Raw genomic sequence first — 12,873 nt, 5'->3', positions numbered from 1 at the left:
GACATCACCACCCGTCCCACAGCGACGCCGTCATCCACTGCTTGCTCATCACTATGCGCCAGCCTCACGTGCTGCACATGTGCCAGCAGCACTCCAGTCCCAGCACTGAGCTTTCCCCAGCACTGCTGCCCACTCCATTCCCCCAGCTTTTCTGCACCAAGCTCCTGGAGAGGAGCTTTGCAGAGAAGGACCTGCATGTCCTGGTGGGCAATATATTAGCCATGAGCCAGCAGCGTGGCCTTACTTCCCAGAATGTCTATGGGATCCTAAAGTGTATTAAAAAGAGTGCAGCCAGCAGGTCAAGGGAGGTGATACTCCCCCTCTACTCTGCCCTGGTGAGGTCACATTCAGAATACTGTGTCCAGTTAAAGGACTCCATGTTGATAAAAGATTGGGAGTTACTAGAGGGAGAGTCCAGTAGGAGGCCACAAAGATGATCAGAAACCTGGAGCATTCTTATGAGCAAAGGCTGAGGAACCTGGGAGTCTTCATCCTAGAGAAGATGTCCTGACGGGATCTCATCACAATAAATATTTAAAGGATGTTTATCAAGTAGGCAAGGCCAGCCTCATTTCAGTGGTTCCCAGGGATGGAACAAAGGGAAATGAACACAAATTGGAACATAGGACTTTCCATCTGATCACAAAAAAATACTTGCAGGATGACAGAGCACTGGAACAGGCTGCCCAGAGCAGCTGTGGAGTTTTCTTCTCTGGAGACATTCAAAATGTACCTGGATGCTTTCCTATGCAACTTGCAATAGGGAACTTCTTTAGCAGGTGGTTGGACTGGGCAATTCCCAGAGGCTATATCCAACATCCATAATTCTTTGACACTGTTCATATAACCACTGCAATTAATTTAAGGCTGCGAAAATGAAAAGGTGTAAATGAAAACAGGAATTGGCTTTTCGTAATTCTTTATCATATTGAACCTGTCTAGCTTGTGGCACCAACTAAAGACAAGTTCCTATACGTGTCCAATAAAGTGCCCATACAAATCCTTACTTCTTAACAATGCGTAGATCACTCTAAAGCAATGCTTCTTACTCATTTCCATGGAAATTGCAACAGATACAAAGAGCACAATAACACTCATAGAGCAAATTCTCAGCTAAGAAACACCATTTTTTGCTATAATCCAGCCTTCTGCTGAAGGAGGTTGAATAGGGTAGGTTGCACTGGAAAGGGTGAGCAAACACCTTGATGTGAGCACTTGGTACAAAAAGCAAGCCTGGTGTACAGGCTGTTACTACTTTGTACTGCATCCAGAACAAGCAAAAAAGCATCTCTTCACATTTCAGAAACTGTAAACAGTTCCTGGAAAATAGATTACTGCAAAGGGAGAAAGCATGCGTAGTATAAACATGCAGAATTACTTCCCCCAAAGTACCACAATTACAAACAAAAATCATGGAGTGATGGAGGGTGGTGGAGGCCCAGGATGGTGCATCTGCATTTTTGCCTCTGCTCACCTCCTTCTACACGTCTAGAAAGTGCACAGACAAACTCACAAAAGCAGATCCTGTCCCAAACCAATCACTGTGAGAAAAGCAGGATGGAGCGCACAGAAGTGTAAAGAATCAAACTCAAACACAGTAACAGCACACAGGCATTTGATCTACTTTGGCTTTAATTCCATGTTTTTTTACAACTGAGAACACCTTCATATGACTACTATCAGACTGGGAGTTTCAGAACAAAAAGCTTCCAAAAGAAGTAACGCTTGGACCAGAAAAGTTGGGGGAATGGAGTGGGCAGCAGTGCTGGGGAAAGCTCAGTGCTGGGGCTGGAGTGCTGCTGGCACACGTGCAGCAGGTGAGGCCGGCACATGGTGATGACCAAGCAATGGAAGGCGTCATCGCTGTGGGACGGGTGGTGATGTCCCCCAGTGAAGGTGAGGCCTGGCAACACGGCCAAGCCCTGGTTTGTGACATCTCCGTGCGATGGATTGTGACTGCTTGGCCCACGCTGCTCCAATGCGGGCGCAGCAGCCCAGCCCAGCAGTTCGTGCCTGGCCTCCAACCGAGCGAGTGTGCGAGGACTGGAGTGTGGACAGGGCGAAATTTGGAGCTGAAACGTGCTCTGGGTGCTGCTTGCGCAGCTCTCAGGTGCCGTCTCAGAGCCGCTTGTGTTGTACCCCGACCCTGCTGGTTGGCAGCAGGCAGCCGGGACATCAAGGAGAGGAGCGTGCAGCAGAGCAGGTGGGCAGCATGGCAATGCCTCATGCCGGCAGCTGGGGGTGCTTCTTGAGGAACCCTCCCCAGGCTGGCCTACGCACACTGGGGCCACTTGTTCGCTTCCTACAGTGGCTGGAGGGGAACAGGGACTGGGAGGGATTGACGGCGAGGGACCGGGGCAGCGAGTGACCGTGGCCTCTCTCTCTCTCTTGCAGTTGGTAACACCTTCTGCCTGCTGCAGCACCTGTGAGGGGAGCAGCTTCCCGACCTCAGCTCTCCCCAGCCCACCGCACAGCCCAGGGCCATGGACGTGCCATCCAACTGGACCTGCCCCATCTGCGGGCAAATCCGGGAGGATGTCACCTACGTGACCCCCTGCCAGCACCAGCTGTGCTACGGCTGTGCCATCTGGTGGGCTAACAAGAAGCCGAGTTGTGCCGTATGCGGGCACAAAATCGATACCATCCGATACTCGGTGAGGTCGGACGACGATTACCTCGAGTGTGCTGTCCCGCAGCCCGCAGCACACTCAGATCACGACCTGCAGGACGAGCAGGGGCCTGCAGAGCCGGTGCTCATCCCAGCTGAGCACAACTTCCCAGCCGAGGTCTGGGCTGCCTTCTTCCAGCAACATCCGGAAGACCTCGGACCCCTGCTCCGATGGCTGCAGGGAGAGATCCATGAGGTGTCCAGCGACGACTGGTGGGAAGTCTACGTGGCACAGTGCACCACCGTGAACTTCCTGTGTCAGCACGGGCTGGACCAGGAGGCCTTGGTGCAGGCGCTGCAGATGAGCACCAGCGGCGACGTGCTGTCCTTTGTTAGGAGGCTCATCAGCACCGCTGCAGCCCTGTACGGTCCCACGATCCGCCACCAGCTGGACCACCAAGTCAGCCATGCTGCTGGAAGGAGGGAGGACAGCCCTGCAGCCAGCTCCATCAACAGCACCTCCCATCAGGAGCCTCCTGCCTCGGGCCCAGGCCGCTCCACCAGCCCCGCAGGGCCCAGCACGGAGCCAGGGCAGGCGGCCACAGCGGGTCCCTCTTCCCAGGGCAGCGACCGCTCGTCTGGGGGGCCCCGGCGCCCCCCGAAGAGGAAGGCCCGCAGCAGCCCCCAGGACTCTGCGCCGCCCTGCAAGAGGCGGCCCCGGCGGCGGCACTAGGCCGGCACCGCAATGCCGTCACAGCACGGCTCCGGCGGGCTGGGAGCCCAACATCTACCTCTCGGCCTGCTGCTTATAACACCTAATAAATATCATTTAAAAAAATATAAAAAAAGACAAAGTCTGTGTGTTATTGACAAACTGCTGGCATTGCTGTTCCTACCCATCCTACCCATGCTGCTTTCTCCCACTTCTGGTCCTGGAGGTCGGTACAGAAATGCAACTTTATTTCCTCCATCGTGATTCAGCACTCTTGACAGCACTAATAAAACATACAAGGGCCCCAGTAATGGTCAGAGATGGAGCACACCTTACTCCAATAATCCCATCATCAGGAGCAGTGGAGGGAAAGGCAAATTTCTGCACCTGTGGTGGAACACCTCCGGGCCACACCGCAGCCGGGGCCACCCAGCTGGACAGGACCCAGGAGTCCTGCCGGACACTCGGCTCAACCAGCAAGGAGCGCTGCCCGCAAACCTGAGTGCTGCCCTGGGCTGCATGAGGTGCCAGCGTGCTGCCAGCGTGCAAAGGGCAGAGATGCTGCCCCTCTGCTCAGCTCTGGGGAGGCCACAGCTGGAGCTCAGGGCACAGCCATAGGCTCCCCAGTATCAGGGAGACCTGGCCTTGATCATCTTGCACGCCCACAGCCCTGGGATGTGCTAACTGTCCCTGTCCAAACTGCCCAGGGGTTGCTCAGCCTGGTGCTGAGTTTGAAGGGAAGCAGAGCTTGCTGTGAGGAGCAGGGTCCTGTCCTCTATCCTGTACTGGTACATACAGTTATTCCTCCTTACGTATAGGACTCTGCCCCTGTCCTTGATGAGCCTCATCAGGTTGCTCTCTACCCAGCTGTTTAATCTGCCCAGGTCTTGTTGAATGGCCTTCTAGCATATCATCGGCCACACCTCGCAGCTTTGTATCATCAGTGAACTTGCCAAGGGTGCATTCTTTCTCCTCATCCATGTCACCAATACTCCTGTCCAGTCCGAACATATTGAAAAATGAAGACATGTATCCTGCCTCTAGGACACTTGAGATTTTTCATGTTTCATGTACTTCACTATATTTGTGGTCACATGCATATCATTATGTAAAAAGATTAAACAGTGAAAACCTTACTAAACATGCTCTGAGTTAACTCATTGTATAAATTTATCTCTAAGATAAGGGGATGTAAAACCCAGACATAGCTGTCCTACTTATCCAGACTATGATATTTACTTTGCAGGAAAAGCAATTCAAATTGAATGATTCAGATAGATATCAACCAAATGGCAGAGTATGGGTTGGTGGTATTTTTTTTTTAATCTTTCTGAACTGCTGAAATTAATGGGCTATCATAAAGTGTTTATGTAAGCACTAATATGTCTGCCTTACTAATCACATCTCAGTGAGCGTATATTGCTCTGTATTTTGGATTGTTATAAAGTATGGTCTGCTGCTTGGGTATAAACTAACAGCAGCCTTTGAAACTGGGGCTCCAATATTACAGAAACATGTACCGATATGCCAACTCACTGACTGACTCATTAAATGTCAGCTGTTACTCAGTCCTTGTTCCCTGTGCTAGCAGATGGAGCAGTTACACTGCAGGGGAAGCTCGTGATTCACTGCAGAGGAAATGCTGTCATTGCTTGACCTTGCTTGACCAGGTGCATTGATTGAGCACCCGGTGGGAAGGTAGTGCCAGCCCAGTGGAGCTCAGGTGCAAGCAATGAAGTTGAATGACCAGAAGGGGTGGAGCCAGGATGCATCCTTTCCCAGATCTCATTTAAGGTATCTTATCTGGAGATCCCTGTCTATCTGAGGATGTTGTTGGCCTTCTGAAGGTAAGCAGCTTTCTCTTTACACCTTCCCCCTTCCCTTATTTTTGCCCCTGTTGTTTTTGTGTTTGATTGGATCCTTGCTCGTTGCAGCCTGAGATCTTGGTGTTTTGTCGTCCTGTTGAGCTTTCCATTGTGTTACATTAACATAATAATCCCTTCCCCAGAGGCAAGGTTGTTTCTAGTTGTTTCCACCTACTCTGAAGAGGCCAAGGACTTCATAGGTCTGATCATGTGTGTACTGGGTCAGCAGCTTTGTTTGGAGCTACCCTTCTAGTCACAGCAACAGTTTCTTTTGTGCTCTGAAATATAAAATCCCATGCAGAATTTTCTGTTTGGAATACAAGTTAAACTTTTTATTTGGTGCTTATTGAAAAGAACTGCTATGCAGTTTACAATTGCATAAATGATTGTGCCCTACTTAGAACTGAGACTGTACAGATAAACACAAGGAACAGTATCCAGAATATATGCAACACAGAAAAGTAACATTCAGAAATAACAGAATATTAACAGTATATAGTGGCTCTCAGGCTTAAGGCGGTTGTATAATGTATGGAGTTGTGTATGAACAGGTAGTGGACGTCAGAGCTCAACCAATGTTGAATTTTTTATATAAACATCGGTATTAGTTGCAGATTGCAGGCAGCCATCTTCAGGGAAGCTGAGAAGTTTATTTTTGAGGCTCGCTTAGCATCTAGCCAGAAGCTATTCCCTATTGCAAACACCTGAACTGGCAGAAGTGTTCATACTTCCCCATAACTAAAATGGCACCCAGTTCCACCTTTGAAAAACTCTCTTTAGCCATATCACCTAAAGGCATTAGTTTGCCTTCTTCCTCATTTAAAAGTTGTTACTTTCCTGGCTAAGGTCCGGAAGGGGTTACTTTTGTTTAAATAGTTTAATCCGTTGTTTATTAATAGCTGTCTCCAAACAAATGTTATCTGACCTTCTATTCAGTGACAGAATTGGGTAAACTCAGCTGTTTTGGAAGTCTCTTGGTACCTAGAAGTATTACTATACGCTTATTTATTTTGATATTAATGAATATCTGAAGAGTGAGACTTTATGGAAGAAATAGCTTTCCAACTACATCCTAGTTCACACATATATGAAATGACTAGACTGTACTGTAATGGGGGTTGTCAGCCTTAAGTGTAAGTACAGATAAATCCTTACAGAGAGAGAGGGTGGAAGTTCAATTTACTTCCATCAATATGTATATTCCTAATCTGGTTTCAAAAGATTCCTTCTGCCTGCTATTACGTTTCTGTTGTCGTTATTTCCTAGTAACTCTGAATCTCTAGAGGGGAAAAGAGTTATTAATCCATTTTTTTCTCATTATTTTAATGTGAAATGCAGAATCATAGTGACAGTTACTGAGAACTCAAAACAGGAACCATAGCTTCTATATCTACATTGAACTTATAAGCAAAGCATTTGCTGATTGCAGCAGAACCTGCTCTGCAAATGATGGTCTATTTTTCATGGAGAAGCATACCTCCCTAAGAAAAGCATGCTCTGTGTTGGGTTGTGGCGAATAAAGAAAAGGAAAGGATGGTCAGCATTGAAATCCTCTTCCATAACCATGCAAAGCATCGCAATGCCAGCAGTAGCAGCTGCAGCTTCTGTGCCTTCCTCGTTCACTTCTACAAAAGCCTTGTGGACAATTTTAGAGAGGAAAAGGTCGTGTCCCCCTGACATTCCCGACAAGTCAGCCTTGGCACTGTCAAATATGTCCAACAAGCCCATAGCTGATAAATCTGATCTAAGGTCATAGCTTTCTTCTAGCTTAAATTTAGGCAAATGCACATGGACATCAGTGGAATATAGATGCTCTGGACACGTCCACTCCTGGAGCTTCTCTAAGGTGAGCTGCTTCTCCAGCTAGAATTAAAAACACAGAAAGCATTACATGTCATCAGAGTAGAAGTGTATTACTTTCAGTAACATTTAGAGAGTTGTATAGAATGCCATACAACTACAAAGCAAGTACACAAAAATGACTATCCTCCTGGTTTTAGTAGCTCCCTACAGATTTAATGAATGCTGTTAAATTTAAGTGAAGTCACCACAGTTTTCAGCTGACAGAGTAAAATAGCTGTTTGCTAGATAGGCAGTACAAAAACATGCACTGATAGCTAAAATCAATCGTTCCTCCTGTTATGGTACTCTAGGAACATAGGTTCATTAAGGGTTCAGTTTTGAGGGGTTGAATGTATCTGTTAAATAACTGCATTAGCTTAGATGGGTCACCTTCTGCAGTCCAGTGGAGTCGTCTTCAATATCATCAGGCAACAGGATGATCATGCTGAATTCCCTTCCATCATAGGGCAGCTCCAAAACGCGGGTTTTCATGTCGGAGATGTACCCAAAACGAAATTTCTTCTTCTGATACATCATTTTCACTGTCTTTCTTTCATTCTAAGTAGTTAAAAGACACAGAAGATGTTAAAATACCAATTTAAAGGATGGATGGTAAATGTAATTATTGTATTCTTGTAGAAACCCCTACTGCTCTATATCAGGTGATTATAAAACTGCCTCCATCAGATTACTGACTGGCAGCTAAATGATGGATTTTTCTAAAGACAGAATGAAATATTACAACTCATTCTTCCTAGTCTTTTATAGCACAGTCTCTGTGAAGACTGAAACAGGATTTGAGTTGCTGTACCTTTATATTTCTCTGACAGCAGCAATAACCAGTGTTAGAAACCAAAGATCAGCCCTGTTCAGTGGAAATCAGATGACTGAATATGGATCGTGTAGAGCTGTTCCTCAAAATGTAGAACAAGAAAAATGGGGCTCAAACTAAATGTGCAGTCATCTTAATACAGTCCATACCAGCCTAAGGACAGAAACTCAGCCAGGCACAGTCAGGGTCCAAGGCTGTATGTTAGGATTGCCTCTGATATATATATATATATACATATATATATATATACATACATACATACATACATATATATATATATATAAATATATATATATACATATATATATATATATATATATACATATATATATATAAAACCTTTTTTGTTTGGTATATACTACCAAAATGTATCTGTTGTACCTTATTCAACCGAAATGGCATGTCAGCAGTGTTGGCTTCTTCAAATTTCTCTGCCCAGTTCCCTTTGAAATAAATAGCGTTGACCAGTACCAGCTTGGTCATGCTATTAACTGAGCCTTCAGAGAGCAGATCAGGGATTTTACCTTCAGAGGGCACAAGAGGAAGAAAAAGAGGGAGGTCACAACAAAACCTTATAATACGTTCATTGCATGTGAATTATCCCCAAAGATATTGATGCTACAGAAATGTGAAGTTCTAGTCCATTCCTCTGATAAAAATAATTCTTTTTTCAGTACCTGTTGCTGTACTTCACCTTACTTGTTAACAGTACCTGCTATAACAATTTTTTATATACAGTAACTTGTTGGAAATGTGATGCTTGTAGCTATGACTGTCACAGATGACTTGTCATCTCCAGTGGTTTGAATCTAGCTACCCAGATAAAAAGGACCCAGGGCAATGATGGGGAATGACTGTTTACATGGGTTGATAGTGATAGGACAAGGGGAATGGTTTTAAACTGAGACAGGGAAGGTTTAGGTTGGATATTAGGTGGAAGTTTTTCACACAGAGGGTGGTGACACACTGGAACAGGTTGCCCAAGGAGGCTGCGGATGCCCCATCCCTGGAGGCATTCAAGGCCAGGCTGGATGTGGCTCTGGGCAGCCTGGTCTGGTGGTTAGTGACCCTGCATAGCAGGGGGGTTGAAACTAGATGAACATGATGGTCCTTTTCAACCCAGGCCATTCTACGATTTACGTAGTGTTGAAATGTCTTGCTTAGGTACTCTCTGGTTCTGTCCACCAATCATTTGACAGAAAAAGAGGCTGTTCCTGCTCCTAAATTATGCAAAAACTGCCAGTGACTTCATTAATGAAAAATAGCTCACCTTCAGTTTTCTCCTCTACCCACTGGTTAATTTCCTTCCGGGTTTCATCATAAGCCTGAAGAAAATCAACTGCAGCCAAATCAGCTCCATATAACTTCTGAGTATTAGTCAGGAAGTCCTAGGTTTTGGAACATTAAGAACAGCCGTCACTGCACACAGATAAGCAGACATCTTTATGTTGTAGATAACAAATGAAACAGATTATCGCTATCACCTGCTCTGAGGTGGGGCTCTAGCAGAGCATTGTCTGTTTGGGTGGTGGGGTTTTTTGCTGATTCTCTTTGAAACACCTGTGAGTAAGCCTCACTGTACATCTGCCACGTACGCATCTGAGGCAGCGCTTACTGCAGGCGCTCCAGCACCTCTCTGTCCTTCTCCTGAAACAGTCTCAATGTCTAAGAAAATGAAAACTCCCAGAAAGAGCTGGAGAGGAATAAAAATAGCAGTACCTAAATACACACAGAGGTACAGCTCCCTTGTAAAGAGGCATGCTGAGAATCTCCTCCCAGATAATTGTTTTCAAGAATATTTCAAGTATTGTAGTACTAGATCAATGAAAATCCTAAAAAAAAAACAAAACACCAGAGAGGAATGGTACGTTGTTAACATATACTCTAAGCTAAGAACCTACATGGTTTGCTTTTTCTCTTGAGCTCCAGAGCAGCAGAACTGAACAAGCAAAGAAAGGGACTTGTTGTGTTATATCCTATGGGTGCATTCTTTAAGATGTGCAGATGCATATAGATGCAGAAGTGTGTATGCATATGCACAACGTTTGTATTGACTGCCTAGTAACTTCTAGAAAGATGACTAGGTGTGTTTTATTTTTTTTCTGGCCTCAAATACTCAAATGGCTGCATTCCTATAAAGACAGCAACACCTGAGCTACACTTCTTACTGATGCAGAAAGATAACGTTTTGACATCTGGACTTGCTAATCTATTTTTGCTATGGGGCACATTCTGGAGATAGGAGAGCAACAATGAAGCTTCAAAGCCTCCTCCTGGGTTCCACCACGCAGCTGTGTTCTGTGTCCCCATACCTGCAGAAAGCTGTAGGATTTCTCTCCAAAAAGCCTATTAGCAATCCGTAGGAGGCAGGAAGAATCCCTTCTGTTTATGTCTGTGGTCAGAGACTGGAATCTTGAGTGTAGATCTTCAACTTCATCAAAATGCAATGTCTGAAATGAAAGAGATGAGCTAACATAGACAACTCTCAATTTATAACAGCTTTTAATTTTAATGTGAAACTGTGCATACAAATACCTGAAGGGAAGCTGACTAGCCCAAGTGTGCAGGTAGGGCAGCAGGATCCACAACAGTGGGTGGTGCTGTGTGGAGCTGGGAGCTGGATCCTCACGGACCTCCTCCACCTCAGAATATCTTATGATTTCAACTTAAGGTAGGATTATGACCCCAGAAACAAATTTCTATATGCTAAACACCTTTCACACTCATCAGTCACTATCTCCTTAATTAACTGGTATTCTCATCAATTAAACATTATGCTATGGGAATACGCATTATAGAAGATTACTGTGCCTTCTATCTCCAGCTCCCCTATGCTTCTCTTGTATTATTTCTGCTCTCAGTAGATTCTTCCTGGGTGGGGCTGACAGTGAGGAATATATGTTCAAAGTCTGCTTCTACAAGCAGTGATTCAGTTTTATTGTCTTTTCACTAAGAACAGCAGCAGTTAATGGTCTAAATAATTTCTTCCTTAAGTTTGGAATACAAAGCTGAATTTATTCATAGGGACTACAGTGACAATTCTTACTTACTTCCCTTTGCACGCACTTACTTCCCAACACTGGGCCTTGGGTAACATCATCGTGTATGATAACAGTTGTCACACTTAGAGTGATACAGCTCTATATTTTATTTTTTACTTATAAGGTATACTTAGCATCATTGTGCATACCATTACTAAATACATGTTGCAAAACAATAGTTCTTTGTGGAAAAGGCTCGTAGAATCATAGAGTGGGTTGGGCTAGAGTGCAACTTAAAGCCCACCCAGTTCCACCACCCTGCTGTGGGCAGGGCAGCCACCCACCAGCTCAGTCTGCCCAGGGCCCCAGCCAATCTGGTCTTGAACATCACCACGGATGGGGCACCCACAGCCTCTCTGGGCAGCTGTGCCACTGCATCACCACTTTCCCAGTGAAACTTTCCCAAATATCTCACCTATATCTTCCCTCTTCTTGTTTTAAACCATTCCCCCTTGTCCTATCACAAACTCTGGTAATGACTTGCTGCTGGAAATGCTAATCAGTTTAAATTAAGACTGCTAAACCAATGAAAATGAACCTAAATGAAGTAGGAGAAAAAGAGCTACTAGTGCACACAAGAGGAGAGCTCTGGGGTGCAGCAGTAGGGAAGAGCCAGTAAGAATAACAGAAACCTCACCCCAAGCTCACACAAATAATGCTCCCCTCACATTGTGCCATCTCTAAAACTTAATGACTTTTAATTTTAATAAAACAAGAGAAATGCTGCTGACCTTCAGGAACTGTGCCGCTGTGTTGCCTCTGGACCCGAGAAGAACCATGGCCAGAGCAGTAGAAATACTGAGGGGAGAGAAGAAGACGTTTCCCGCTGGGGTGGTTTCATTCAGCCTTCTGAAGAGATCAAGTGCAAATCTGCCATTGGCGTTGCTCAGGCTCTCCATAGCTGCAGCTGAAAAATAAAGGTTTCAATGAAGTCTTCAGAAAACACTCCTCAGCGCCCTAGTGTTCCTAATTCCAAGGGCTGGATTCATTTCAGGCTGCAAAAAGCAGAGGCACAACAAGCATTCACGCACTTACCTCCTGTGATGCTTTACAGCTGCTAGGGAACACCAAGCCAGCAGGAGAGAACTCAGCAGCAAGCTGGAGGCTGGAGCTGTGAGGTCTCTGGGAGTGGGGTGAAAGGTGCAGCGCTGGGGCGGGCAGATTATTACGCAAAGGAAGGCGGCAGGCAATGCTGTAAAATCTTCCTGCTTGTGCAGCTGGGATCCCTCCTATTTGTTTGCACTGGGATTTGTAGATAGGGCTGCTTCTAGCTTCTCCCTTCTCAAGGCTTTGTTTACGGCAGCTGTTATTGCAGTTACATTAACGGAGCGTACTTTTGCTTTCACTTACAGCATGGAACCACTAATGCACTCCAGCAGCAGCCTCTATAGGTAGGAAGGGGCAGAAAGTATTCTACTTTTCACCCTGCTGCCACCCCGTTCCCAGACAAAGCCCTGGGAGCAGAGGTTGCCCACTTCCACTCCACCCACTCTCAGCCCTGACTGAGCATTGGTCTGACAGGCAGCACATTGGCAGCTTCCCCGCCCCAAATGGTGACTATTCACTGCATCTGAGGCATGGCACACTCCCTGTCCTGGGCATAAGGCCAAACGGCTGCATCCACAGCAGCCGTATCCCATCTGGAAACAAGCACTTAGCTTGTTCAGCCTGGAGAAGCCTCCAAGGAGACCTGGTTGTGGCCTTCCAGTACATAAAGGCGGCTCGTAAATAAGGAGGGTGACTTTTTCTGTGGTCTGATGGTGACGGAACATGAGGGAATGGCTTTAAAGTTAGATGTTAAGGGGATCTTTTTCATTTGGAGGTTGGTGAGGTACAGCACAGCTGCCCAGAGAAGCAACGGGTGCCCCAACCTTGGAGGTGTTGAAGGCCAGGGTGGAGGGAGCCCTGCCCACAGCAGGGGGTTGGAACTATAATCTTTAACATCCCTCCCAACCCAAGATGTTATTCTGTGA

At 46.0% G+C, this 12,873-nt stretch overlaps 2 protein-coding genes and 1 long non-coding RNA gene across 3 annotated transcripts in view; 2 read left to right on the top strand and 1 right to left on the bottom strand.

Annotated features, from left to right (window-relative positions):
• Positions 1-1,765: 1,765 nt before the first annotated feature.
• Positions 1,766-3,341, top strand: LOC116652926. The gene is made up of 2 exons (XM_032442586.1): positions 1,766-2,203; positions 2,395-3,341. The coding sequence occupies exon 2, from the start codon at positions 2,484-2,486 to the stop codon at positions 3,339-3,341; it is 858 nt and encodes a 285-aa protein (XP_032298477.1). The 5' UTR covers positions 1,766-2,203; positions 2,395-2,483.
• A 1,476-nt stretch (positions 3,342-4,817) lies between these two features.
• Positions 4,818-12,873, top strand: part of LOC107309569 — a 92,330-nt gene continuing 84,274 nt past the window's right edge. Inside the window, exon 1 of the long non-coding RNA XR_001553232.2 lies at positions 4,818-5,167. This is a non-coding gene — a long non-coding RNA (uncharacterized LOC107309569). The remainder of the gene's footprint in view (positions 5,168-12,873) is intronic.
• Positions 5,489-12,420, bottom strand: LOC107309567 (leukocyte elastase inhibitor-like). Its single transcript, XM_015854485.2, has 7 exons — positions 11,936-12,420; positions 11,632-11,807; positions 10,172-10,309; positions 9,130-9,247; positions 8,241-8,383; positions 7,418-7,585; positions 5,489-7,048 (listed from the first exon to the last, which is right to left on the bottom strand). The coding sequence occupies exons 2-7, from the start codon at positions 11,797-11,799 to the stop codon at positions 6,647-6,649; spliced, it is 1,137 nt and encodes a 378-aa protein (XP_015709971.1). The 5' UTR covers positions 11,800-11,807; positions 11,936-12,420; the 3' UTR covers positions 5,489-6,646.

The sequence above is a fragment of the Coturnix japonica genome, chromosome 2, assembly GCF_001577835.2.
Source record: "Coturnix japonica isolate 7356 chromosome 2, Coturnix japonica 2.1, whole genome shotgun sequence".
NCBI classification, from domain to species: Eukaryota; Metazoa; Chordata; class Aves; order Galliformes; family Phasianidae; genus Coturnix; species Coturnix japonica.
This window is presented reverse-complemented; position numbering and strand designations above follow the sequence as displayed.